The sequence below is a fragment of the Mesitornis unicolor genome, unplaced genomic scaffold (assembly GCF_000695765.1).
Source record: "Mesitornis unicolor isolate BGI_N332 unplaced genomic scaffold, ASM69576v1 scaffold2842, whole genome shotgun sequence".
Lineage (NCBI taxonomy): Eukaryota > Metazoa > Chordata > Aves > Mesitornithiformes > Mesitornithidae > Mesitornis > Mesitornis unicolor.
This window is the reverse complement of record NW_010168307.1, coordinates 934-25,849: the sequence shown is the minus strand read 5'-3', so window position 1 is coordinate 25,849 and position 24,916 is coordinate 934. Positions and strand designations below refer to the sequence as shown.

At 50.0% G+C, this 24,916-nt stretch overlaps 2 protein-coding genes across 2 annotated transcripts in view; one reads left to right on the top strand and one right to left on the bottom strand.

The window, feature by feature from the left end:
• The window catches only part of ASTN2 (astrotactin 2), a gene marked incomplete at its 5' end in the record, with an annotated part of 104,200 nt that extends 90,821 nt beyond the window's left edge, over window positions 1–13,379 (top strand). Inside the window, 4 exon segments of the mRNA XM_010178951.1 lie at window positions 9,783–9,907; window positions 10,887–10,991; window positions 12,484–12,663; window positions 13,363–13,379. Coding sequence (XP_010177253.1) covers window positions 9,783–9,907; window positions 10,887–10,991; window positions 12,484–12,663; window positions 13,363–13,379 — 427 coding nt within the window.
• Window positions 13,380–21,314: 7,935 nt separating this feature from the next.
• Window positions 21,315–24,282, bottom strand: TRIM32 (tripartite motif containing 32). The gene is made up of 2 exons (XM_010178950.1): window positions 24,188–24,282; window positions 21,315–23,344 (listed from the first exon to the last, which is right to left on the bottom strand). The coding sequence occupies exon 2, from the start codon at window positions 23,256–23,258 to the stop codon at window positions 21,315–21,317; it is 1,944 nt and encodes a 647-aa protein (XP_010177252.1). The 5' UTR covers window positions 23,259–23,344; window positions 24,188–24,282.
• Window positions 24,283–24,916: the final 634 nt, after the last annotated feature.

Sequence of the window (24,916 nt, the reverse complement as noted above, 5' to 3'; positions counted from 1 at the left end):
CCAAGGACTAAATCGGCTTGACATTGACTTAGCAATGCGAATCCTTGCTCCAGGCAGGGCAGTCGTGAGCAGGCACCAGCATGAGGATATCCGAGCACTCCGCAGCTCTGCCAGCTGTCAAGCCATACCTGCATCTAAGTGAGCAGCAGGGCTTGGATGCGATCCTCGATGCAGCAGAAAATCTTGTCTTGTCTCTTTCCCATCCCAAGTGATCTCTCTGGAGATGGAGGATTTGCCCTTCTGTGCATTGCAGTGTAACTCGTGACTGTGTAAACCTGAAGGTACATGCTAGGTTTGGGTTTAGGCCCCAGCAGTTGAACCCACCGCCCACCAAAGGTGGTGGATAAGCTATGAAGGGACCCCTCCCATCTCCTGCTGCATCCTACTCTGAAGGCACATGGGGTAACCTAGGAGGTCTCCTAAATCATCCACTGTACCCGGTTTCTGGGCAGTGTGACCTGGCCTGGATGCTGGAGTCGTGGCCCAGAGTGGAGGAATGCAGGAGGAGACAGTGGGGACCAACCCAGCATCTCTCTCCTCCCTCCCCATCCCCCAGTGATGTTCCCTGACTGTTGTGCTCCCACTCTGCCCAAATTGCAGCTGCACAAGGAGGAATCTCCCATGGGCTTCGATAACAGTTTTCTTGAGATGAAAGTTTGGGGTGTTTGTGCAAGTTTTCTCCCCCAGTATGGACCACAGCAGCCTGGTGCGTGCAGAGCAGCCTGCGTGCCTGTGCCCTGGCTTCCTGGGGGATGGTGCCGCTCACCAGCTGTGCCTGTACCCGCAGGCAGCAGGCGAACATCTGGAAGGTGTGATGGCACTGCCACTTGTCATCAGGCAGAGTGCAGTGGCCCGCAGAGCAGGGAATAGGGCAGCAAAGTGGAAGGTGCTGTGAGCCCCCGGAGCGGGGCTTGTCTCTCTCTCTCTGAGAGGATGGCAAGGGCTGAGCTCTCTGAGGGTGCCGTCATCCCAGCTCACCACATGGGTTGTTTCGTGCCTTCAGTAATTAACTTCATACGCGGAAGTGCAACTCTGCAGATGCGGTCGCAAATCTCAGCTAATTCACCATCTGCTCCAGCTGCCTGGCAGCACTGGGGAGCTGCCACTTTGTGATGCATCACAGAGTGCTGCCCTGCCTGGGAGCTGCCTTCACCTTCCCTGCCTGACCCCGGACCTGGGGCAACACCGGGTTCTGCACTGCAACTTGGTGTAGAGCTGCTGTGATGGGCTGTGCTGGGCAGAGCTGTGGGCTGGCTAAGCATCCTGCATGGGCATCTTGAGTGGGTGCTGCAGCCCTGGCTGGTGGGTGCTGGGCACCACTGAGGCTGCCCCAGGCTTGATTGAGCCCTGCATGGGAATGCTGGTGTACACAGGCCTTGAGTTGAGAGGAAGCAGGAACATTAACTGCGCTGAAATGCCTTTGTCGGAATGCCAACATATGAAATGTGTGGTGATATTGCAGCCCTGCCACTGCCTGTGGCTGTTTTTCCTCTGCTTCTAATGACTAATAGAGAGAAGACAAAACAATTTCTATTAGTTTCTCCCACGCCGCAGTGGGTTTCTTATTTTCCAAACCTCATTAGAGTTTGTAATACCATGGTGGTAGTCAAGAGCAGTCCGAATCACCCTGGGGGGAAAGAAGAACCGAAGAGATATGATGTGCAGCTCAGTATTAACACTGCTCCTGGCTCATTTTCAAGGTCCCTCTTGATTCCTTTCCAAACTCTTACACCTTATCTCCATCTTAAAGGTTAATGATGAAGCTTAGGAGAGGGGAAAAAAAATGCGTAAGATCCCAAACTGTTAAAAGAGAATGGATGTGTGTGCTGAGCAAAGAGTCAGGTCTGCGTTTACATTGGAAAGGCAAATATTATTGTAAAGGCAGTGCTTGTGCTTCCCAGGGCATTGCAGCTGGGGTATGGGATTCCCTGGAATTGCTGCTGGTGTGAGGAGACCCCGATGGCTTCAGACCTCCTTGCCCAAATCCCATAGGAGCTGGATACGAGTCAGGCACCAGCCTTGCACTGGTTCCTCAGGAAGTCCCAGCATGTGGTCCTGGCTCCTCTGGAGTCAGTGGGAGTTGTGTTATTTGTTGCCTCATTACCAGTGACGCTAATGACAGCACCAGGCATGGAGCTGCTTGAGCATCGCTCAGGAAGTGATTGCAAACAGCACCCAAACAACCTGTGTGAGAGGACCCGCAGCCTTGGCTCAGCTCGCTGCTGAAATAATCATTCAGAGGAGGTGTCCAGCCTGGCTCTGAGTTGCTCAGGCATAGAAAAACCATCTCCATAGAGATGCCGTCCCCAGATCATCTCGCAGTGGGCAGAAACTCCGTGAGCTGCTCTCGGAGGTCTGTCTGTCTTCACAGCGCTTCCCCATCCAAATCGTTTAAAAGCTCAAAGTTGCTGAGCTTATGGGGAAACGACAAGGTCAGACCCTTTGGCTGTCAGCGAGGGCAAAACTAATGGAGAGAGACACTTGAAGAGCAGGTACATGGAGCAAGACACAGATCCTCCTGGCAGACACTAAGCAACACCAACACTTTCTCATCTGCCACATCAGTTGAGTGATTCCCAGACCTTCCCATGGAGAAGGGGTGGCGCACAGCTCAGACGTGTCCTCCTGGCCCTGTCACTGGGTTGCAGGCTCAGGACAAGGCTGCTGAGGCCACAGCCCAGCCAGATGTGGGCAGTGGTGGAGCCACTGCTTATCTCACTGACAAGATCAGCCCAATGCTTAATACAGAGCCATGCAGGGAGAGAGGTTTTGGCTACTCAATCATTTGCTTTTCCCCCATGCAAGGAGGAGAGGAGCAGAGAGGTCTGGAAAGGCTTGTTTTAGGTGATGATGCACCTATGTGATGTGACTTGAGCAAGGTAGCAGTAAGGAGATGGCAACTTAAAGATGAAAAGTGTTGGGTCAGACATACACTGGGTTTATTTCATCACCTTCCTTGCTGCTTGTTGTTGATGTGAGCAGACTGTGGTGGTCTTTGGCAGTAAATGCTAAGAGCTTGGGTACTACTTTGTCTGAGGGGAGGGACTGTTGGACTCTGGTTTTTGGGCTTTGGTCCTTCTGCCAGCTGGGGATATGTTGGCTTTCTGTCCTCGTACTCTCACTCAAAAATGCTTTTTTTAAGCTTTTTTTGGTAACTTCTTGCAGAGAATCACCTTTAAGCTTAGGTTAAGCATGGTAAATTTCAATCCCAAAGGGAATGATCCATCTATTTGCAAAGTTGTGTAAGAGTGAAAACCAGAGCTTTGCACGGGATTCCTCTTGCATCCTCCGTAATTAAGGCATAAATCCAGCTTTGTGTGCCTGCACACTGCCTGCTGCACAGGCGCCCAGCGTTGCTGTGGGAACTGTAACTTTCCCAATTTGTTTTTACTTGGCACTCCATTTCAGCCTGTTCCCAACAGGCGCTCCGGAGGAAGGAAGATCCACAGCCTACCGCAGGATTTCACTCACAGGTCACACGCTTTGCTGGAAGAAATAAATAGCTGGATAATGGGAAGCAGGGCAGGGAGGATAATAAAAGGTGATAAGGAGGCACCAAAGATGTCACCAGGACCCTGTATCTCAGAGCCAGCAGCTGGGACAGGCCAGGGAGCCTCTTGGAGTCTCTGTGCATCGCTGTGGTTGCTCCGTCTGAGCTGTGTTGCTTTTGCTGGCCAGAGCCACATGTGGTGGTGGAAGATCTCTGCTCCTATCACTCCCAGCTTCTCCATCTCCTTGTCTTAAAGCAGATTCTTGTGCGTTTGCTTTAGAAATGGTTTCAGAAGAGGATGCACTTTTTCTCTGTGATGGTGAACGTCATGTGCTTGGTGGTGTCACGAGAATTGTGTGGGCTGAAGTTAGGCTTTAGCATTTAGGAGATGTTTGGTGATGATTTGTACGAAAATTAGATTGGAACGGCCCAGCATTGGTGGAGCGTGATGCTGATGGGCATGGGCATGCGACTCCCAGGGTGCTGGAGGGAGGGACCTGCTGCTGACCTGGGCTTGGGCATGTGCAGAGTTGAGTCCTCAGTTCAACAAAAGAACTAAAACACCAGCAGCGGTCATCTTGAGATTACCATGAAATGAGTCTGATGTTCTGGCGCACTGATGTTCTGTCACCTCCAGGGGAGCAGTGCTGCTCCCACTGCCTGCATCCTTCTGTCTGGCTGTCACTGCTGTCCCAGGTCTTAAAGTCCTGTATCTAGATGTAATTTGCTGGCTGTCACCATCGTTGTGCCATGGCTGGGGTCCCTGCATGGCTCCACACACCCAGCGGCACAGTCACTAGTGGTGTTTGCATCTTGTGTTCCCAGCCACAGGCCCTGGTGACAACCGCTACCCTTTGCCCAGTCTCGTGGCTCCCACATTTCAGTGTCCCCAGGTTTGGCCTGACAAGGGAAGAGGAGCGCCAGCAGTGCCACTACGGCCATGCTGGCAGGGTGCTGTGATTTGTATTCCAGGGCTGGGATCAAAGAGCTGCTGAGATGGAGCCCATGGTTTTTTCACCGGTGTTGGCTGAGCCCTTTTCAACACATCCTCATTACGGAGCAGGTGACTTCGCTGCCGTGCAACCCCAGCCCTGCAGGAAAGAGGGAGTTGGGGACATGGGACGGGGGGGGTCCTTTTGGTCCCAGCCCCACAGAGCAGTTTGGGGCAGGTCTGGGGGTTCACTTCAATGGCCTGTTGAGGAGATGGTGCTGAGCACTGCGCTTGTAGGCACATCGTGCTGACCTGAGGAGCACCGTGTGTGCCCGCAGGTCCTGTGGCCCTGGCGCTGGCATGATTTACCTCCCCAAACCACCTCAATTTAAATGCTAATTCTCCCTGAATCGAGGGGGTAAGGCAGCTGTTGAATATTGTCGAGCTGTTTATTGCTGACGTGGAAGTGGGACACACTGGGAAGGGACAGGCAGAGTGGGGACAGGTCTTATCTGCAGCATCAGGGTTGGTGGACAGATGGGGCCGATGGCCATACCTGGTAAATTTGGGGTCATGGGCAGCTCTGGGTTGATGCTTTTCCCTCCCCACAGCCCTGTTCGACCGTGCATCATTGCAAATGGGGGTTAGGGCTGAAAGTTGGCAAGCTGGAGGGGGCTCCAGGGCCTGGCAAAACCTGACCAGTCTCTCCTTTTTTATCCCACCTCATTATACAGGAGTGGGGCATTGCTAAAATTAATGGCCAGTAAATTTGGAGTAAGTAACTGCTGCTTCAGAGGGTTTGCATTAAGCCTTTGTAATTCACTGGTACCTGAGGTCATGAAGATACAGCAAGAGAGATTTACAGCGTGCTTACCTTCTCCAAAGTGGCTGTGAAAACAGGGCACCCTCTTTTCTGTCTCCCATTGACTCCAGATCAATTTTGTTTTGTTGAACAAGCTAAAAAGATGCTATTTCCGAGTGCCCCTGTGTCAGATGCAGGCTGGGCTCTTGTGAGCTTGCAGCCACCGCAGCGGGAAAGCTCCTCCGAGGAAAAGTTGGCTCAAAAGCTGGCACTAAATAACCTCAAATCCATCTTGTTCTCCCCAAGCCATTGCAAGACAGAAAGAAGTAAGATTAATAAATTATTCTTGCCAGAGAAGGCATCCTCTCAGACTTGCATAGCAGAAAGCGCAGTCCTCGCACAGTCACTCTGCTGAACATAAGCATGCTGGATGATAATGTGATTAACATTTGTAGCTGTGCTGGCTCAGATAAGGGTAATTAAATCTCACGCTTCAGGGCATCAGCTAATCACTTGTGGGGTCATTTTATATTTATTTTATTTTTACCCCTTCATGAGTATATTTGCCCAGTCGCTGCGATGCAGGGTGTGCATCCACTGTTGGCGGCAGATGGGGGGCAGGAACCCCCATGCCTGCTGATGCTTGGATTTGCAGTGGGAGCTGTATTGGAGCAAGGAGGGGCTGTGAAAGGGTCAGCGGGCAGAACCCAGCCTGGAGGCCGTGTCCTTTGGGCAAAGTACAAAGGAGGGAAGGCACAGCCGGCTGAGCCAAGGAGGAGGAGCTGCTCCTTCACCCAGCGGTGTTGCTTACAGGAAAATGAAATGGATGTGGGTCAGCAGCTTATCGTTCACTACTGCCAGCCAAAATCCCACTGGCTTTCAGGACCTTGGTGAGAGGATGAGGTGCCTTAGGGCTCAGCAGAACTGTGCTATGGACCAGGACCCAGCAGCCGTGGCCCCATCCAGGAGGACCACAGCACTCCAGCTGCTCCCCACGCCTGCATCAGGCTCTCCTGCTCCTCCAAAACCCCCTTTTGCTCAGGGATGCTGGGCCTTCTTGAATTGTTCCCATGGGCTGTGTGAGACGATAGCAGAACTGCGTAGCATGGCAGTGCATTATGTGACCTTGGGTGTATTATTTAAGGTCAGATTCCCCAAAAACATCTCTAGTTTGCGTATCTGGTTTCAGAAGGACAGGAGGATGCTGGCACAGTGGGCTCTCATTCCTGTGTCCTCCTGTGGGTACCTGCACAGCCACGAATTGCCTTCAGCCCACCAGCATCCCAGGACGAAGGAGCTGCTGTCTGTTTCTGTGTCACCCAAGGCAATGTGTGGATTTTGAGACTCAGACAAGGTTACACAACATGTCCATCAAAACCAGGGTTTTGAACCCAGTTTAATCCAAGTGACTGCTTTCCTCCTCAGCCCACCCTGCCCATGAGAGAGCTCAGTAAAGCCTTTGGCCATTTGACCTTTCCCAGCATGAAGACTCATTTATCTGGAAGTCAGCTCCCTCCCAAGGTGGGAATGGACTCTGGGTCAGATGCTACTGGGGACTGAGGCTGTGAGGGACAAACAGCATTTCCTTGTATAATGACTCAAAATACCCCAAGAGATGTGCACCTCCCTTCCAGGAGAGCGCTGGCAGTCAACGAGTGGATCCAGTGTGCATCGTGCTGGAGAGAGCAGCATGCTCGCTGCTCCTGCAAGTATCGAGTATCTGCTCCATAAGCATTGAAGATATGCTAGGGGACAGAACAAGGGACAGAGGAGGATGTTGCAGGGCATGCAGGTGCTGGGAGCAGGCAGGTTTGCTGGACTCCCTCCTGGTCCCATTGGAATAAACCTGGCTCCATGGCTGGTAGGAACTGTGAGGCTATGAAGGTGCTGTCGTGCCTGTTGGAAATGGCACAGACCCCAAGGGGTGAACCCTGCACGTGGTCCTGCACCCGTGTGAAGGCTTGGCCATGCTCCAGGGAGAGGCACGCGTAGCGGCACGTGTGCAGGGATGCTGTCACATCCCTCCTCTCATCTGTGTCCTGCCCCTTTGCATAGAGCCTGGTGGCTTTGATCAGTGCTTCCAGAGAGCACAAAAGCCTGGCAGAAACTTTTCTGTGCCTCTGTGGTGAGCAGCGCTGTGAGCCACAGGGTTATTATGAATAAGGTGCGGTGGAAGAGGAGCTGCAGCCCTCTGCTGGCTGCGGCTCCGGGGCACACAGTCCTCTGGGCACGCCATGGCAGCAGTCACCTGGCACGAGCAGGTTTGGGGGTCCCCATCACCTGCCCTCCTGGTTTGCCTTTCTGCACACACAGACGCAGTGAGGGCTGGCAGGGCTCTGCGGGGGGCTGCGCCGTGCACCCTTGGGTGCTTCCCCCCATGTGGCTTCAGCTCATCCCTGCTTTGGGGTGGCAAGGAGTAGTGGGCTGGAGGTGGGGAGGGAGAGAGGAGGTGCAGGAGGGGTTTTGTAGCAAAAATGCATTGGCAAACTGCTCGTGAAGTGCTGCCTTGTGCTGCTGCTGCCTCCCATTATGGGAACACATTGTGGACATGCATTGGTGTGTGCACCCACGCCTTGACTCACACTTGCCCTTTGTTTTTCCTCGACCTTTTGACTGCCAAGCAGTTACAGCAAATGGTATTACAGCAAGCGACATCGCAGAGTGCATTTTTTTGGTAAATATGTTTTCACACAGGCGTCAGCTCTGAGCAGTAGCCGCTGTGTGCAGGTTCCCCTCTTACTGGCATGTATCTCCTCCAGCTTCTCCCTCCTTAGCTGCCTGTGCATGGACCGCCAACCCCCAGGTGCTGTCCTGCCACCCAGATGAGCCAGGCCCATGCCCAGGGACAACTGGTCCGTGGGCTTGTGGCACGGGTGGGTGCTGGTGACAAGATCTGGGTGGCTTTGTGTGAAGGAAAGAGGCAGTGCTGTTTTTTTGCATCTTCTCCACCCCATGCTCAGGTGCAGGGCACATGGTTAATGCAGTCTTGTGGTTTCTGCCATGCCTTGTGTCCCTGTCCACCATGGCTGATCTCTGCTGGCACTGCCATGTCTGTCCCCTTGCGTGGGGTGGTGGGAGAGCACTTGGGAAGGTGCCACCATTGTCCTCCTGGTCCTCTCAGAGGTGGCATGCGGGGCTGGACAGGCCTCTGGTGTGACCTGCCTGGACCTTGCGCTGACCTTGGGGTGCAGGGCTTACTCTTTAGGGAAGGGACAGGCCCCATGCTCCGGGGTGGCAGGAGGGCTCAGCACAGCTGCATCCCACTTTCCTGGTGTGGGATTGCACCTCTCTGGGGCATTGGGATTCGGTAGCACTGATGCTTTTCGCTTTTCTCCGCTGAGGCAGAGCAGCAGACACCGTCACGCTCCTTCCCGTGTTTCTTACCGACTTGCCTAATTTTGCAGCCCCTGCTTCCCACCACCCACACAGCTTCAGCCTCAGCAGTTTCCCGTTTGCATCACTAAGACAGCAAAAGGCTCAGAACAGCAAAGCGCTGCACTGCCATGGGGATCCCTGATCAGTAGGAGATTTGTGAGCACGTGTGTGAGCGAGAGGCTTTTCCCTTCAGACAAATAAACCGCTTTTTCTCCAGCAGCACCTAAACTGAAGCTCCTGAGACACAATCAGGCTTTGAGATGGGGATGCAGCATGGAGGCAGGCTGGTGCCAGGTGGCCCCACTTGTGTGTCCCCTCTTGCAGCCGCTCATCCTGTCTTGGGGCCAGGAGCATCCCTAGGCTGGTTTCATGGTGCTACAGCCTCCTGTTTGCATCAGTACAGGTTGCAGGGGCCATATCCTGACCACAGAGCAGAAGGAGGGCCCCAGGGAAGTGCTCCACCAGCCCGGTGTCTCACCACAGTGGTATCCTCGGAGGTTGCCGAGGTGTTTCCACTTGTGATATGATCATGGGATGATGGCGCATCCCCCCAGGGATGAGCTGTGGGGTGTAAAACCAAGGAAGGGAGGTAAACCCAGCAGCTCGCTAAAGGAAAAGCTATTAAGAGAAATGCAGCTGGGGCAGGCGGTGCCAGCCTGAGACTAGCCCAAGCCCCTGGAGCTGACCTGTTTTTGCAGGAACCTCCTTTTTTTCTTGTCCGCTGCCCTTTTGTCTCCACACCAGGAACATGCAGAGTCTCCTGGCCTATATTTTGGCTCTAAGATCAATATTTAAAATCCTCCCTCCCGTTTCCTTTGCGCAGGCGCGAACCGTTTTGCTTGCCGGGGCTCTCAGTGACCTGTCTGTTCACCATTTCAAATAATTTCCCTGGTATCGTTGTTCTAGAAACAATTCATTAGGGGCCCATTATACAATGTTATACCTGCCACAGTTAGAAAAGATCCTGTGTGTGATAAAATATCACTGCGAGCTGCACATACCAGCTATTTCTTTTGGTGTCTGTCTATAAATGTACATTTTCCATCCCCTGTTAGGTCTCCCACTCGGAGGAGGTGTCCCTCACCCTTCTGAGCTGTCCATCCCCATGCTGCCAGGGCGGCTCAGCACCTCTGCCCGGCTGTGGCCTGTGTCGTTGCTTTGCAGTTGTTTTTTTCTCTCTGCAGGGAGAATAACTTCATCAAGGACTTCCCCCAGCTGGCTGACGGTCTCATGGTGATCCCGCTGCCCGTGGAGGAGCAGTGCCGCGGTGTCCTCTCAGAGCCCCTTCCTGACCTCCGGCTTCTCACTGGTATGAGCTGCCCTCGGGCTCTCCAAGCATCCCTTCTCGTACCCTGGATCCCATCATGGTCCTAATGGCATTGGGAATCCCCAGTGCCTTGGCATCCCTTGGGATGCATGGCATCATGCTGAACATGAGCCAGCAGTGTGTCCAGGTGGCCAATGGCATCCTGGCTTGCATCAGGAATAGTGTGACCAGCAGGACCACAGCAGTGGGTGTCCCACTGGTGAGGCTGCACCTTGAGTACTGTGTTCAATTTTGGGTGCCACAGTACAAGAAAGACACTGAGGTGCTGAAGAGGGTCCAAAGAAGAGGGACAAAGCTGGTGAAGCATTTAGAGCACAAGTCTTATCAGGAGCAGCTGAGCGAGCTGGGGTTGTTTAGCCTCGAGAAAAGGAGGCTGAGGGAAGGCCTGGTTGCTCTCTATAGCTACCTGAAAGGAGGGTGTAGAGAGGTGGGTGTGGGTCTCTCCTCATAAGTTACAACCAATAGGACAAGAAGAAATGGCATCAAGTTGTGCCAGGGAAGATTTAGGCTAGACGTGAAGAAAAACTACACTGAAAGGGTTGTCAAAGACTGGCACAGGCTGCCCAGGACAGTGGTGAAATCACCATCCTTGGATGTATTTAAAATCGGTCTAGATGTGGTGCTAAGGGACATGGTTTAGAAGTGGGCATGGCAGAGATAGTTAATGGTTGGACTTGATGATCTTAAAAGTCTTTTCCAACCATAATGATTCTATGATAGCGCATGTGCACCCGAGCACGGGAAGGCAGCATCTCCATCACCACGAGCTCCAAGGAGCTGCAGCCATCTCAATGCTGGTCCTGCCAGCAACCCAGATACCCCATGACATGCCCACCAGAGAGGTTACCACCCCTGCTAAAATACCATTTCTCACCCCTGCGGCATGCAGCAAAGCAAGCGCTTGGTGTTAGTGTCCATGGAGCGCAGCTGCAGGGGCTGAGCACCACTTCTTCCTTTGCAGGAGACATCAAGTACGACGAGGCGATGGGCTACCCCATGGTGCAGCACTGGCGGGTCAGGAGCAACCTCTACCGGGTGAAGCTCAGCTCCATCACCCTATCTGCAGGTGAGGTTTTCTAGCAGCAGGGAGACACATGTCTACATGGACAGGTGGGTGGTGGTCTTGTTCTCCAAGGCACAGTCGTGTTGAGCATCTCACCAGCATTTCCCACCTCCAGGCTCTGCTCAGGCAGTAACTCACGCTCCCAGCACTGCAGCAGAGGCAGGCATAGATTTTTCTCCTTTTAGGGGGAAACTGAGGCAAGGAGTTTGTTTGGCTCGGTCACTCAAACCAAGAGCTGGGGTCAGAGCCAGGATTGAGCTTATCAGCAACACTGCAGAGAGGATTCGTGTGGAGGTGGCTGTGTATAAGTGCGCGCAACAAACAGCGAGCTCTTGAAAAATGTGGTTTGAAAAGGACTTGAAGCACTTGTAAATGTGGGTCATATAAAGCAGGGAGACACAGATGAAGAAGGGGCGGGCAGGAGGATCCTGGAAATGTCAAAACATTTCACTTCCATGTTTTTATAGCTACACATTTTGTTTCAGAAATGCTGAAACGTTTTGTTGCGACCTGAAATGTTTTGCCATTTCATTTCAAAATAGCATTTTTTATTTAAAAATCAACCTGTTTTTAAATGGGGAAAGAAAAAAAAAAAGATTTAGCGTAGACAGGCTGCACAGCCCCAGAATGAAATAACACTCAGTGCTGAATAAAATATTTGGATTCAGCTCAAAATGAATTCTTCTAGCTTTTATTATTAAACCAACCTTCTCCTTCAACCTATCAACCAACCAACCGGATCACCTCATTTTGGTGACAGTTATGACGTGTTTTCTTGCAGTATGTTTTCAGTTCCACCACTGACCCAAACCAATTATATCAGCCAGCTCTAAATGATGCCAAGGCACGGTGCAGTCACCAACACCTCCATGATATTTCACATCCATAGAGCAGTGAGGGTCCATGTCTTTGTCCCATGCCAGCAGTCCCTGCTCAAGAACTGCCACCAGCCCAGCCCTGTGTGTCTCTCTTGGCTGTCTCCAGCTTTCCTAAAAATAGTCACTGATTTGCAGGGTATTTACACTGGGGATGGTTTGCAGTGCAACCTGTCATAAATGACACCAGGAGAACATCTCAGGTTATGGTTACTGCAAAGCAAAGGCCAAGCACATGCTTTGGGGAGAGCACTGATGGTGTCTCAGCCTGAAAAACAGGATGGAGCTGGCGGGAGGGTGTTTGTGTGTGTGTGTGTATGTGTGTGTGTGTGTGTGTGTGTATGTGTTTCTGTTCACATGCACATCCCTGTAAAATGACTTGAGGAATCTCTTAAGGAGAAGACTCATAGAAGGATGCCAAAGCTGCAGCCCAGGTAAATAGCAGTTGTGGATTCCAAAAAATCATGTAGACCATGGAGGCAAGAGAGGAGAAATTGCATTTGGTACCAATGCAGGGACTTATATATCTTGAGCAGGGAATCTCTGGGGTCTCCATCCCTCTGGGCTGTGGCTGGCAGCCCTGCCTGGCCAATGTGACGATCCCTGCTTCCCTCCCACAGGATTTGCCAACATCCTGAAGATCCTGAACAAGGACAGCAGCCGGGAGGAGCTGCTCTCCTTCATCCAGCAGTTTGGCTCCCACTACATCGCGGAGGCGCTGTATGGCTCTGAGTTCAGCTGCGCCATCCACTTCCCCAGCAAGAAGGTCCAGCAGCAGCTCTGGCTCCAGTACCAGAAAGGTGAGGAGGGCAGCGGGAATGGGCACGGCCACAAGTGCTGGTATTAATTTGTGCTGTTTTCCATCCATCACCCTCTCTTCCCAGTGCACACATCATCACCACTCTCCTTAGCAGGAGTCTTGTTTTTTTTTGTAGCACGTGTCCATGGGCAGCATCCCAGGGCCAGGTGAACCCACCTTGCCTGCTCCTGCCCCTCAGCTCCATCTTTCCCCAGGGGGGACCCACGTGCCGGGGGTGCTTGGGGTGGGGTGATGGAGATGTGACATAATTGAGCTGTCTCAGAATGGCTTCGTTTTATTGCTTGTGACAATGACGGTCTTTAAGGAAGTGTATTAAATCAATAGCAGACTCATTGTGCTACACCATAAATAACGAGACACATCATTAAACAGGGCAATAAACTTCAGGACTTTGAAGTAATACAATTAGGTTATGTTTATAAAAACTCCCTTATCGCTGTAGCCTTCCATTTGCCAATTCATCTCTCTCCTCTAGGGAGCTGGGGATATTCCCTGGCTCTGATATTTTTCTGTTGTAAAACATCTGTGAAGTTTCATAGGGCCCATCGTAGGGCTGATGTAACAGAGGTCACACAGGCACTTCCATCCTGCCTTGTTTCCCAGGAGCCAGCAGACAGAGATGCGCTCCCTCCCACCGCCTCCATTGCTTTCTGCTCATTTTTTCCCTCTGTCTTCGCAGCACAGCTCGTCTTGTAAGTGTATTTATAACACCCTGTAGTCATTTGTTTGGGTTTTAAATAGTGATAAATGAAGTTTGCCATAGCAGTGCCCCTGTTTAGCAGCAGAAAGCATGGTGGAGGTGTGTTGTGCACGTACTCACAATGTTATTAATCATCTGGGCATGCTCCCTGCAGTCCCTGGGTGAATGTGTTGGTGGGGAGCAGCCCCAGTGTGGCTCCATGGCCTCAGCGCTGACACTGCAGATACGGGTTTCTCTGGAGATGCTGGGTGGGAACAAGATGCAGATGCTGCAGTCTGAGGCTGGCACAAGCATTGCTGCTGTGTCACTGTGCTGAGGACAGAGGGGAGATGAACGGTGGCAACATTTGATCCAGTGGTGAAATACCTCCTGTTTCTGGACATAACACCTGGACATAAGCATTTTATTTCTGATCACGTGGCATTTGGGCACTGGGTGCTGGCTCCGACCTTGTTCTTCGGGTTTGGCTCCATCTGCGGCTTTAGTAGCTGGTGGGGCAGGTGAGGTTGAACTTTGGGGCCATCAGCATAAGTACAAGTGTTGTACTTAGCTCTGTGATGGCCAAAAAATGCTCTTGGAGGGACATGGAGGATGTTCGGGGCTCTTGCAGATACCAGGGGAAATCGGCTCTGTGGGTAGAGAAGATGTCAGGGGAAACCCAGGGCTTCCTCTTGGAGGAAAGCTGGCTGTTCATGGTAGACGGATTTTATTCCCAGCTCCTCCGCTGATTTACCCTCATTTTGCCAGTGACATAAGGAAGATGGGAATAAATAGCTCCAGCTAGGCAGTTCTGGATGCCTTCTCCACTCGGAAACAGCTCTGGCTCACCGTGCTCCCTGCTGCTAGCCATCCCATTTCCGAACTGCTCAGAGCGTGCACATATGCATCATCTCTAATAAATACAAAAGCGAGGCCAGGATAACTGTAATTTGTTAGTGAACAAAGCGGGTCAGGAAAGGAGGGGGAGAGGAGCATCTCGAGCTAATTGGAACGGCACCAAATATGATAAAAAATGCACATTGCAGCCTGTTTGCAGCATCAAGCAAAATTATTTTAATATTTTAATCAACTTCATAAATCAATCGGTGGGCCTCAGGAGGAAGCCTCCGCCAATAAACCGCACAATCTGCGCATCGAGCCCTAATTGAAAACACAGTCTTGAGGAGGAGGCTGCACCGCTGGCAGCAGGGCTCCTTGTAAAGCACCGGGCCAGGCGCTGGCTGTCTGCTGGGCTGGAGCAGCCCGAGCGCCGCGCTCGCAGCCGTGACGTGGGTCGGTGTCTGCAGAGCACTTCCTCCAGCCAAATGGAGGAGAAAGGGATCCAGCTCTTGCCAGGGACAGCAGGAAGGTGGTGTCTTCTTGCTGCCTGGACCCACCACCCTGCCAGGATGGGTGTTTGTAGGCTGCTCTGCATTAGGAATGCAAAATGTTCCCATTCCTCCTGCAAGCAGCTAAGGTGCGTGCTGGGGGGAGGTGAGGTGAGGGAGCTGCCTGCCTATGTTCCTAAGGGTTTACAGGAGTGGATCCTGCAAATGAGAGAGATGGAGAGGCATGGTGGCATGGCTGCAGCACACTGAGCATCACTCTCTTTCCAGGACAGACATGGAAACACCCTCCAGGCTCCCTGCTAGGAACAGTGTTAGCCCATGAACAGAACAAACCAAACCCCAATTTTATTTCATGCAGAGTGATTAAAAACTTGATTTTTGGGCTGCTTGCTCTGGTTCTGTGCAGCCAAGCAATGCTTTAACTCCTTGGAGTGGCCTCTGAGCAGGGACCTTGAGATTGACCCAGCCATTGATTTGGTTTACAGGAGCCTGCATCAGTTTTCTTCCCTGTCAAAGCCAGCATTTAATGCTGATGGCACCTCATTAAGTTCATACCAATTGTGTGAGCATCTTTTTACAGCTGGGACAAACGCAACGCCCCCAGCCACCTCCTGTTGTGTGCAAGAATGCACTGGGTCTGGCTGGAATGGAGTGAGCTGGCTCCATCGCAGCCCCTGTGGTGCTGTGCTTTGGATTTCCGGCTAAACCAGTGCTGATAACACCCCCGAGTGTTGGCTGCTGCTGAATGGTGCTTACACAGCATCCTGACTTCCTCTTTTCCCACTCTGTCCCCTCGGTGAGTAGGCTGGGGTGTTGGGCAAGATGTTGGGAGGGCCCACAGCTAGGACTGCAGACCCAAGCTGAGCTGTTCAATATTGTATAATGCCATGCTCAGGGATAAACTGGAGGTGGAGGCTGGGGGTCAACCCATCACAGAGAAACTCACAAAATGTACACGAGAGTGATCCCTCCAGCCAGCAAATCCACCTGCCAGGGATGGCTTCAGTCCCCACTAAAGGTTTATCAGAGACCTGGTTGCTCTGCAGCCCCTCGAACTGGCTCGATGAGGAGGAGAGCTTGGTTAGGGAAAGGGAAGAGCTGCTCTGACAGCAAAGTCTGACAGCCCCGGTGGGATTTGCCCAAGAGCCGTTCTAGCTTGCTTGTTCCCACTGCGATACAACAAAATGCAGAACAAATGCCTGTAAGTGCTCTTAGAGAAAATGGAGACATTATCAGCAGTAACGCGGAGGGTCTCGTCTTGTCAAGCATTTGAGCAACAACCCTTTTCCTTCACGCGGTGCAGACTGACTGAGCCTCGGCATGGGAGACCTGTTCTCCAGCTGGGAAAAGTTGGAAAAAGGAGCGGGTGTTGGTGCTGTGCTGCTACAGAGGAGCAGGTGGGCTCGGGGAGCTCCTCTCCCTCCCCCCGAGGAGCTGGGTGAGGCACGGCTGGGGGAGCGGGAAGGGTGCTGATGTACAAGGGGGTGGGGATTCAGAGGGTTTCCTGACCCAGGCATCAGTTTGCAGGAGTACTTTATGTCTGCAGTGAGTGAGATGTTTGGTTTTCTTACGTTTCCTATGATCTCTAGATAAATTTCCTAGGTTGAGGTTGCCTGGCCACGGTTGGCACTCAGCAAGCTGAGCTTTGAAAGTGGTTGTTACAGAAGTGACAGATGTTCCCTCTCAGTGACAGACCATTTATTAAAATAGTCCACGGAGGGGCTGTGTCCTGACACGTCCTATCTCACTCCCTAAGGCTTTCTGCCCACCAGTCACTCCAATACTTGCTTCTCATCTCTTGGACCACATCTCATGAGTTGTATTTATTTTTCAGAGGTGACCATTTTCATGCTTTCAAACTAACTTCACAGTTTAGACAAAGAACATCATAAAATACAGGCCACTTTAAGCATACAGCCACAAACTCTGCTAAAATAGCAGTCCGTGTTCTTCTGAGTAGGGCCTGTGGATCCCTCCCTGTCCTCTCAAGGTCTCATTCATCTCCCTTCAGGTCTGGTAGTGCCTTAACACAATTAAGATTGAACAAGTCCACAGGAACCTTTACTTTTCATTTCCTAGACACAATCAGGTGCATTAAGAAAGCTGTAAGACAAGCTTTGCATCTGTTAAAGGAGATAATGGCTTTCCCTTCTATCTGCTTGGTCAGAAGGAAAGCATATAGAAGTTCCCTGTCCTTGAGATCTGTTCCTCTAAACAATCACTCTATTACCTTTGTAACGCGCTCACTTGCATGTGGTTTTATGTCATTATATTTAGTTCAAAACTGCAGATTTTGACATTTTGTTCGGAGGTGGAAAAAACAATCTAGCTGGTTGCCGTGAAATTTAGTTTAGACTGAAATATGTGCTGTGACTCAGTCTGCTAAATGACCTTATGTGCTGCTCATTGTAATCCAAAATTGCCAGGCAAGTAGAGTAATTAGTTGTGCAAAATGAAATAACTTTAAATCCTCGCATTGAGTAGTGACCCTGAAAAATCACTTAAGCTATACAATAGAGAAGACTCAAAGCATCTGGCTTCAGTTTTACTTCTGTAGCTCTGTCCCCTTTGATTAAGAAACAGGCTCTCCTGCTCACCCCTTCAGAAACCCTGGCTGTCAGTTTTGCTGCCCAGAACGAATGCTCACAGCTTAGTTGCTGCTACCGTAAGAAATTATAGCTTCTACTGAAATGGCAGGGTAAAACTAACAGCACCGGCACGGCAGTTGTTCTGTGAGGATCATGTATGACTGATAAACCAGCAACTCGTATCTGTTTAAAGAGCTGCCTCATATCATCTGAGATGAGCCCAAATGATAAAAAAGTGATAAAAGCGATAAAAACCTTCACTCAGGGCAGCACACCCAGGGGCAGACCTGCACGTGCTGCTGCTGTACGGATGCCTCTGAATGCTAAGTGGCAAATTGCTTAGCTCTCCTTTGGCTCCACCTAAATACACTGCTTCTAATAGGGTTTTTTGCAGCATTTATCAAAATCATAGAATCATAGAACGGTTTAGGTTGGAAGGGACCTTAAAGCTCATCCAGTCCAACCCCCCTGCCATGGGCAAGGACACCTCCCACCAGACCAGGTCACCCAAGGCCCTGTCCAACCTGGCCTTGAACACTTCCAGGAAGGGGCATCCCCAGCTTCCCTGGGCAACCTGGGCCAGTGTCTCACCACCCTCACAGTGAATAATTTCTTCCCAATATCCAGTCTAAATCTACCCTCTTCCCGTTTAAAACCATTCCTCCTCATTCTGTCACTACCTGTCCTTGTAAAGTCCCTCCCCAGCTTTCCTGTAGGACCCCTTCAGGAACTGGAAGGCTGCAATAAGGCCCTTATTATTAAAATATAAAATACTTTATAATATAAAATTATCCAGAGAGCCAAAAAGCCCCTTCATGAAGCAGGGACACGGTGCTGATGCCTGCAGCCAGGCTCCCGTCACTGAGCGCTGGGTGCCAGCGAATTTGGAGCAGACCTTTAAAACATCAGGTATCGGCTACAGTGAAAAGTAAGATACTGCCCTTGTGGGAGTATCAGTGTGAATTAAGGTAAGAAACTCCAGTATTTGTTTATGAGGTGGGTAGGGAAATGTCAGATAAAGTTACATCAGACCTGCCAAGGACATCAGATTTATTCTCTGCAACCTGACAGCATAAAAGGGGTCTCGTAGCCATTCTGTTCCCAAGTCTAACCCTCACTGGCTGTAAAAACCGATCCGCCCCCAAAGGGAGGAGATGAAGTGTTTTTAATAAGAAAATGAGCTGTTTGCAATGCGCTTTTAATTGGATCGATTTTTTCTTTATTACACAGTCTTTAAAAACCAAACACATACGTACAACCAGACAAGCTCTTTCTCCAGGTAGAGAGCAGAAGCCAAACTATTTCATCACAATCCTTAATTACTCCGCTTCGTCTCGTTTGGCAGACGATCACAACAGTGCGTGAGGGCATCACAGCAAGAAATATTAGCACTGCAAAATCATCTCGCAGTCACTGTCAGGTTTTGTCAGGGGACGTGTGTACCCTGGGCGAGGGACAGCAGGTTTTCTTTCTCCCTTTTCTGTCTGAAACCCAAGACGAGAAGAGCCGCAGGCGACACGTACCCTTAGGCGCCAATCGCAGTGTCCCGGCCCAGCAGTGCTTCGCAGGGTGGTGTTATTTTTCTTGGATCTCTGAGTGAGAAACAGATGACAGACGATTTGTTTGAACTGTGTAACCAGGAACAGGCTGGCGTAACCAACTGCTCAGTTTACTGGACCGGCTTTTATGTCCCTTCAAGCACTCCAGGAAATGTTATTGCTAGTAGTATGATGTTTATTGCGAAAAAAAATAAATCATTGGAACAGAAGACGACAGAGGTACATATTATCATAGATAATATTGCTTCAATTATTCAGGTCCATAGTAGCTTCCTGCTTGGAGCAGTTCTTAGAAACAGGAGAAATGTTTAAAAGAGATCAGTAGGAGAGGAAATGCCATTACCATAATACTGGAGAAAAGGCCTTGAGTTACAGTGTAATTAACTGCAGAACAGCCCAGCAATAGTCGTTATCTCCCAAAAATATACATGCAAGATGAGATCAGCTTCCCAAATTGCTGTTACATACCTCAGGCGCCTGCCCCCTCCTACCCAAAAGGAGAAGCAGAGAATGTAAATAATTACGTGCAAGTCGGTAGCCTCAGCAAACACACGGAGCAGCTTAGGAGGGAAGGGCGGGTTCAATTCCCCTGGGCTCCCTCAGCACCATCAACCTTGCTGGTGTCTTAGCTGCTACTTCCTTCTCCAAAAGCTTTTTCTAGCTAATTATAGCAAGAAAAATAGGAAGCTGCTGTGATGGAGGGGCATCTCCATTACACAGCTGGGTGTCTGTTGTGCTGGCCCTCTTCAGTGCTTCAGCTGAGCAGAACAGAGAGGAAAATAAACCAACAAAATCCCACCAAAATCTGCTCCCAGCACTTCTTCTGCAAACCCTGTAACTGCCAAACGACTGGCTGGGGCAGCAGCAGCTCTGAAACCTATTTTACTTTGTTGTTTCTCTAGGGGAAAGTATATGTGAGCTTGAAAAAAAAACCACCTGTTGCATACATGTTGTAGCACAAGTAGCAAACAATTTGTAGTAGCATGGCAGCCACCATAAAATCACCTTTTATATTGTCTGTCGTGCCCCCAAATTTGCAAGTATGTTGTTGATAGCAACAAATAAATGCACTGCAGTGCAACTATTATCTGTGGCAGATTAACATGCTACCACTGTGCCCTATTTAAATGCATCTTTCCTTCAATAAACTATTATAGGCGAGCAGCACCACACTGAGGTACACATTTATCAGTCAGGAGAGCAGCACTGTGGGGGCCTTGGTTCACACAGCTGCAGTTTTGTGCTTCATTTGGCCCAAAGCCGTGATGAACATGAACTCTGGTGCCTGCTGGTGCCATAACAAAAAATCTGAGGAATGTTGTATTTTGCTGTGCAAGGGAAAAAAAGGTAATGCACCAATGGATGTGCTTCCAAGTATTAAAATATAAAAGCAAAATAGTCTGTCCCTCCTCATCCCCATCTCAGCAGTGAGTAACCTGCACACACAAAGTGCAGACTGGGTAGAAACGTATCGCTAAATGAAATGGCCTGGAATACACAATAGTGAAGTGCAGGTGAACACACAATATGTTGCATTTAATCTTGTTTACTACAATCTCCCAGTCTTATTCCCCCAGCCCTTCCCTCCTCCCACATGAAGTTTTACATATCAGACAGTTTCCATGATACATTTAATAATAAAACAACAGTGAATATCAACTGTAGGTTTCCCCTGGTTTGTTTTCTTTTTCCCTCCAGCCCCCTCCCTTTTTACCCCCTTCTACCCAGCAGAACTCTTAGTAGTAATAAAAACCCTGCTGCCATCAGAGGGCAGTTTTCTAGCTCAGCTTGGTCTCCCATGATTGCACAGTACTCACTTCACATTGAACAGACACGGTTCACAAATGGCACAATAGGGGCGATCTCCTGAATACCAGAAAAATGGAGAGAGAAACCCCTCTCTCGTCAGTTTGAAAGTAAAGCTCCATCTCTGTGCAGTTTAAGAGGGCTATTTCGTTTTATGCAGCGCTGCAATCAGAAATTGCTTTCTCTAGTAGTTGCCCAGACAACTGCTACCCAGTTCCTTGTGAGTACCACAGCAAGAAGAGGATTGCCTCTGGTCCTCTAAGGGAAGGTGATTTAGAGCAGTCAGTCGGTGTTTATGGCACAAAGAAAGATACAATGGTTGAAGCTGGGAGTGCAGATGTGGCAAAAGGAAGTGAGAAGGCTTATGGGGTGACCAGTCATTTATAAAAGGAACAAATACTCCAGGAGGATGGATCCTTTCCTTCATGCTTGGTCTTCTTTATTGTATGGATTTTACATAAAAAAGAAGAAAAAGCAAACCACCACCACATAACCTATTGTTTCTAAACACAGAACATGACAGCCTCTATGCCAAACCCCCTTCAGTTATGGCACAATCTTCCTGAACGCTTTACACCAGTTCCTGTCAGATTGCAATGAGGCTGGAAGAATCTCTGCTGCCAGAAGAGGCTTTGCTTAGAGACATGCCACTAAGGGGTGGAATATCTTCTCAGATGGTAACTGTAGATCTTAATGCAATGATCCCAACAGTCTAGCACCAGCAGCTGCCCTTTGGGAGTAATGGCGATACCGATGGGACAGGTGAGTCCCTCCCGGATTAGGATATTGTAGCCACCTCCTTTAGGAAAATGCAGGATTTCTTTACGGCTGCTGTCAGCGACAATGAGGTCTCCCCTGGCATCGACGCACATCCCAGCAATGCACCTGAAATCCTCATTCTCGGAGAAGAAGTGGCTGATCTGCCGTCCCAGCTGCCCATCTGGGCCGACAGAGCCAATTGAGAAGCCTCCTTCCAAATGGTGTTCGTACTGCCGGTTTTCCAGGTTAAGCCCCAGCCCTTGAGTAAAGTATATGGTCCCTTCAGCATCGCAGGTGACAAACTTTGGGCGCACTGCACTACATAAACAACTGTACTTCACTACCCCGATGCTGCGGTCCACTGTGAAACACCAGAGTTTTCCTCCTTCCACGTCGGTCACTACAAACTGCCCGGAAGGCAGAGCGGCGATGCCCCAGGGCTTGCTTAGCTGGCTCCGGTGACACGCCACGCAATGGCCATCCATGGTGTAGACCTTGACAGAGTTATCGTAGCTGTCAGTCACACCTATCAGGCCGTGGCAGTTCATGGTGACAGAAAGGGGAGTCAAATTGGGCAAGTCTGCTCCAAGGAAACTCAGTACAAAGCTATCGATACCACTAGGGCTCCGGCGGATCTCCTTCAGGAAGCCCTTGCGGGTGAAAACCTGGATTCGGAAATTGCCTCGGTCTGCCACAAGCACCTCTCCTTGCAGGGTGACGTGCAGGCTGACGGGCAGATTAAACATCCCTGGCAAGCTGCCCTTGGAGCCCATCTTCTTGATGAAGTGACACTGCTGGATGCTTGTGGCTGCTTCAGGCATCCTTGGCTTGACTGGTGAGGAATTGGGTGTGCAGCTGGCCTCTTCTTGCACCAAGTCAGGCTCCCGAAATGATGCCGATGAGGATGCTGCAGTTTCCATGAGTGATTCCTCCATGTTAACGGTCCGGGGTTTCTTCACCACCTGCCCGATCTGCAGTGGTCCCATGTGGCTCACCTTAAGGAGTTCAACCTCGTGAAGAGTCAGCTCCCTTGGGAGACTGTCTGTCAGTTCTGGTTCCTCCTCGTCCACTGCCTCCTCCAAGAGAGCTATATCTCCCTGCTTTATTTTGGCAAGGAAATAGTCACAGCGAGACATTATCTGCACTTCTGCTAAGTTCAGCAGATAAGCTTGCTCCTCCATTACTTGATTATTTACCTTCTCCACTTCAGACAAAGAGGTGGTGAAGAACTTGCGTGACCTGGCCAGCTCTTCCTGGATCTTGCGCTCTTCTTTGCTGTAATCTTGCAGAACTGCTTTGTATCTAGATTGCAGGTCTCTCGAAACACCCTCCAGAGATGCTTTTCTTTTCTGGAGATCACCCATGAGCTCTCGAAGTCTGGCAAGCCTGGTCCCAAATTCCCTCCTACGCTCTTCAGCAGCCTCTTTGATAGCAATGACTCTGTGCCCTTGGGGCATGTGTGAGGTCTCCTTGCATGGTTCACACAGAACCAAGCTACAGCTCTTGCAGAAGTGTCTTGGCAACCTTCTCCCACAGACCTTGCACATGAGAAGGCCCACCACTTCCCCCAGTCCGGTGGTGTCTATGATCTTCAGCACAGTAAGATTGTCAGTCAGCTGAGCTAAGCTTGTGATCCGCGTGATTTTGCTGCAAAAGGGGCACCGTATCCCATTAATGCTGTTTGCTAGGAGCTTCTCCAAGCACTGTTTGCATATGGTGTGCCCACAGTGTAAGAGCTTGGGTCTCAGGTGCTCCTCAGTGAAGGACTCCATGCAAATAGGGCACTCCAGGACCTCTCGGAGTGCGTCCGAGTTGAGATGTGGGGCGGCAGCCATGGCTTTCCAAGGGCAGCTTTAGCCAGTGCAAGCTCTTGTACTCGCATCTATTCCAAGGTGCTCCAATTCTGTCCAGAAAGAGAAAAGGAAATGTGATTCATGTCATCACCAGCTGTTACATATACATGCAATTTATTTCTGATTTATCACCTAGCCCTGGAAAAAAGAAGCCCAGTTAGCTTTTCCACATTTGGAAAGGATGGGTTAGTCATAGCTAATCTCAAAGTGGGCAAATTCCAAAACTAACTTGCAGTTCCTAGTGCGATGAATTATTCACTTGCAAAATTTATAAGTAGAACTGAAAGAAGTGTAATGGTAGCAATAAGGAAGCCCAATAGATATTGATGACTGAATCATCTCCTCATGGTGCCCATCTCCCACTGCCAAGCCTCCGAGTTTACATAATTTACTGAAACCCGGGGAGATTAAACCAAGCATTTGAAATGCTGCGCATCGAAAGAGGAACCAGGTGGTGCAACGCTTTAGGACATCAATATATCATCTCTGGAGACTTGCCTTCAGATGTGACATCAGATACGAACAAAATAAATGTGGTGGTTTTACTCTGCTTTTCTAGATAAGCCAAAATAAATTTTCAAGGTTTCATACATTTGCCAGAAACTGAAACTAGAAGGAATGATTTGTCAGCTTTCACTCGTTCTGAGAGTGACTGTACATAGTGAAAGCACACAGCGAGGATTTTACGCCAGTGTGTTTCAATAACTCTGCCATGCTGCATCATGCTTCAGCATGCAAATTAAACACAGCTCGATGTGGCAGTGTTGTAGCAGGTATGAGCAACCATGGAGTTAACACACAACTCCAAACATTCATTAATATCTACTGCAAGCGTTCACTAGTCATTCTTGAACTTAGCTTAATTGCATGTAATTTCTCCTTATTCCACAGTCTTGCAGGGTTGACCTCATTCTGGTTCAGTTTTATACCACTCTGGTTGCCGTTCAGCTTCAATACAGGTTTCTCCATCCTTACATCCCTCACAGCAGGGAGCAGATCCCAGCAGCTCTTGCTAAAGCAGTCATCCGTTCAAAAGGAACAGAACAGGGTTCACATCATTAAGTTATTAGTCAGTAGAGCGGGTTTCAATACCTTTGCTGTTGCATTGCTCAGCTATTAAAAGAAATGGGGACGAAAACATTTCTTCTAGGGGGAGAGGAGGAAAAGGAAGTAGTTAATCTTTAAAATGAAGAGATGGTCACCGAGGGATGTGAACAGACAGCTTTTTCTGAGTAATGGCAGCATGCATGCAGCACTCTTGCTTCCCTGCTGGGTTTCCCTGCTACATCCTTGGGAGCATTGCAGACAGAAAGCTTCACTGTGTTTCAGTTTATCATTTGCTCAAGTGGAAGAAGACAATTGCAATGAAGAAAAGTTCTTTATGTTCATACAGAGAAGAAAAAGAATAGTTTAAATTTATCAGCTGCAGTTCTCAGTCCTTTAAAGCCCACATTTCAGGAAGGGATTCAGTGGCGTCGCAGAATCTCCACCAAGTACCAAGCTGGGATCTGATCCTTGGCTCGACAGTGGCACGAGGAGTAGCACATCCCTGGCACCTGGGGAGCAGTGGCAGCCCCAGCTCTTGCTGCCCCTGGCACTGAATACGCTTCCTTTTATTCTTAGCATGGGGAAGCAGAAGC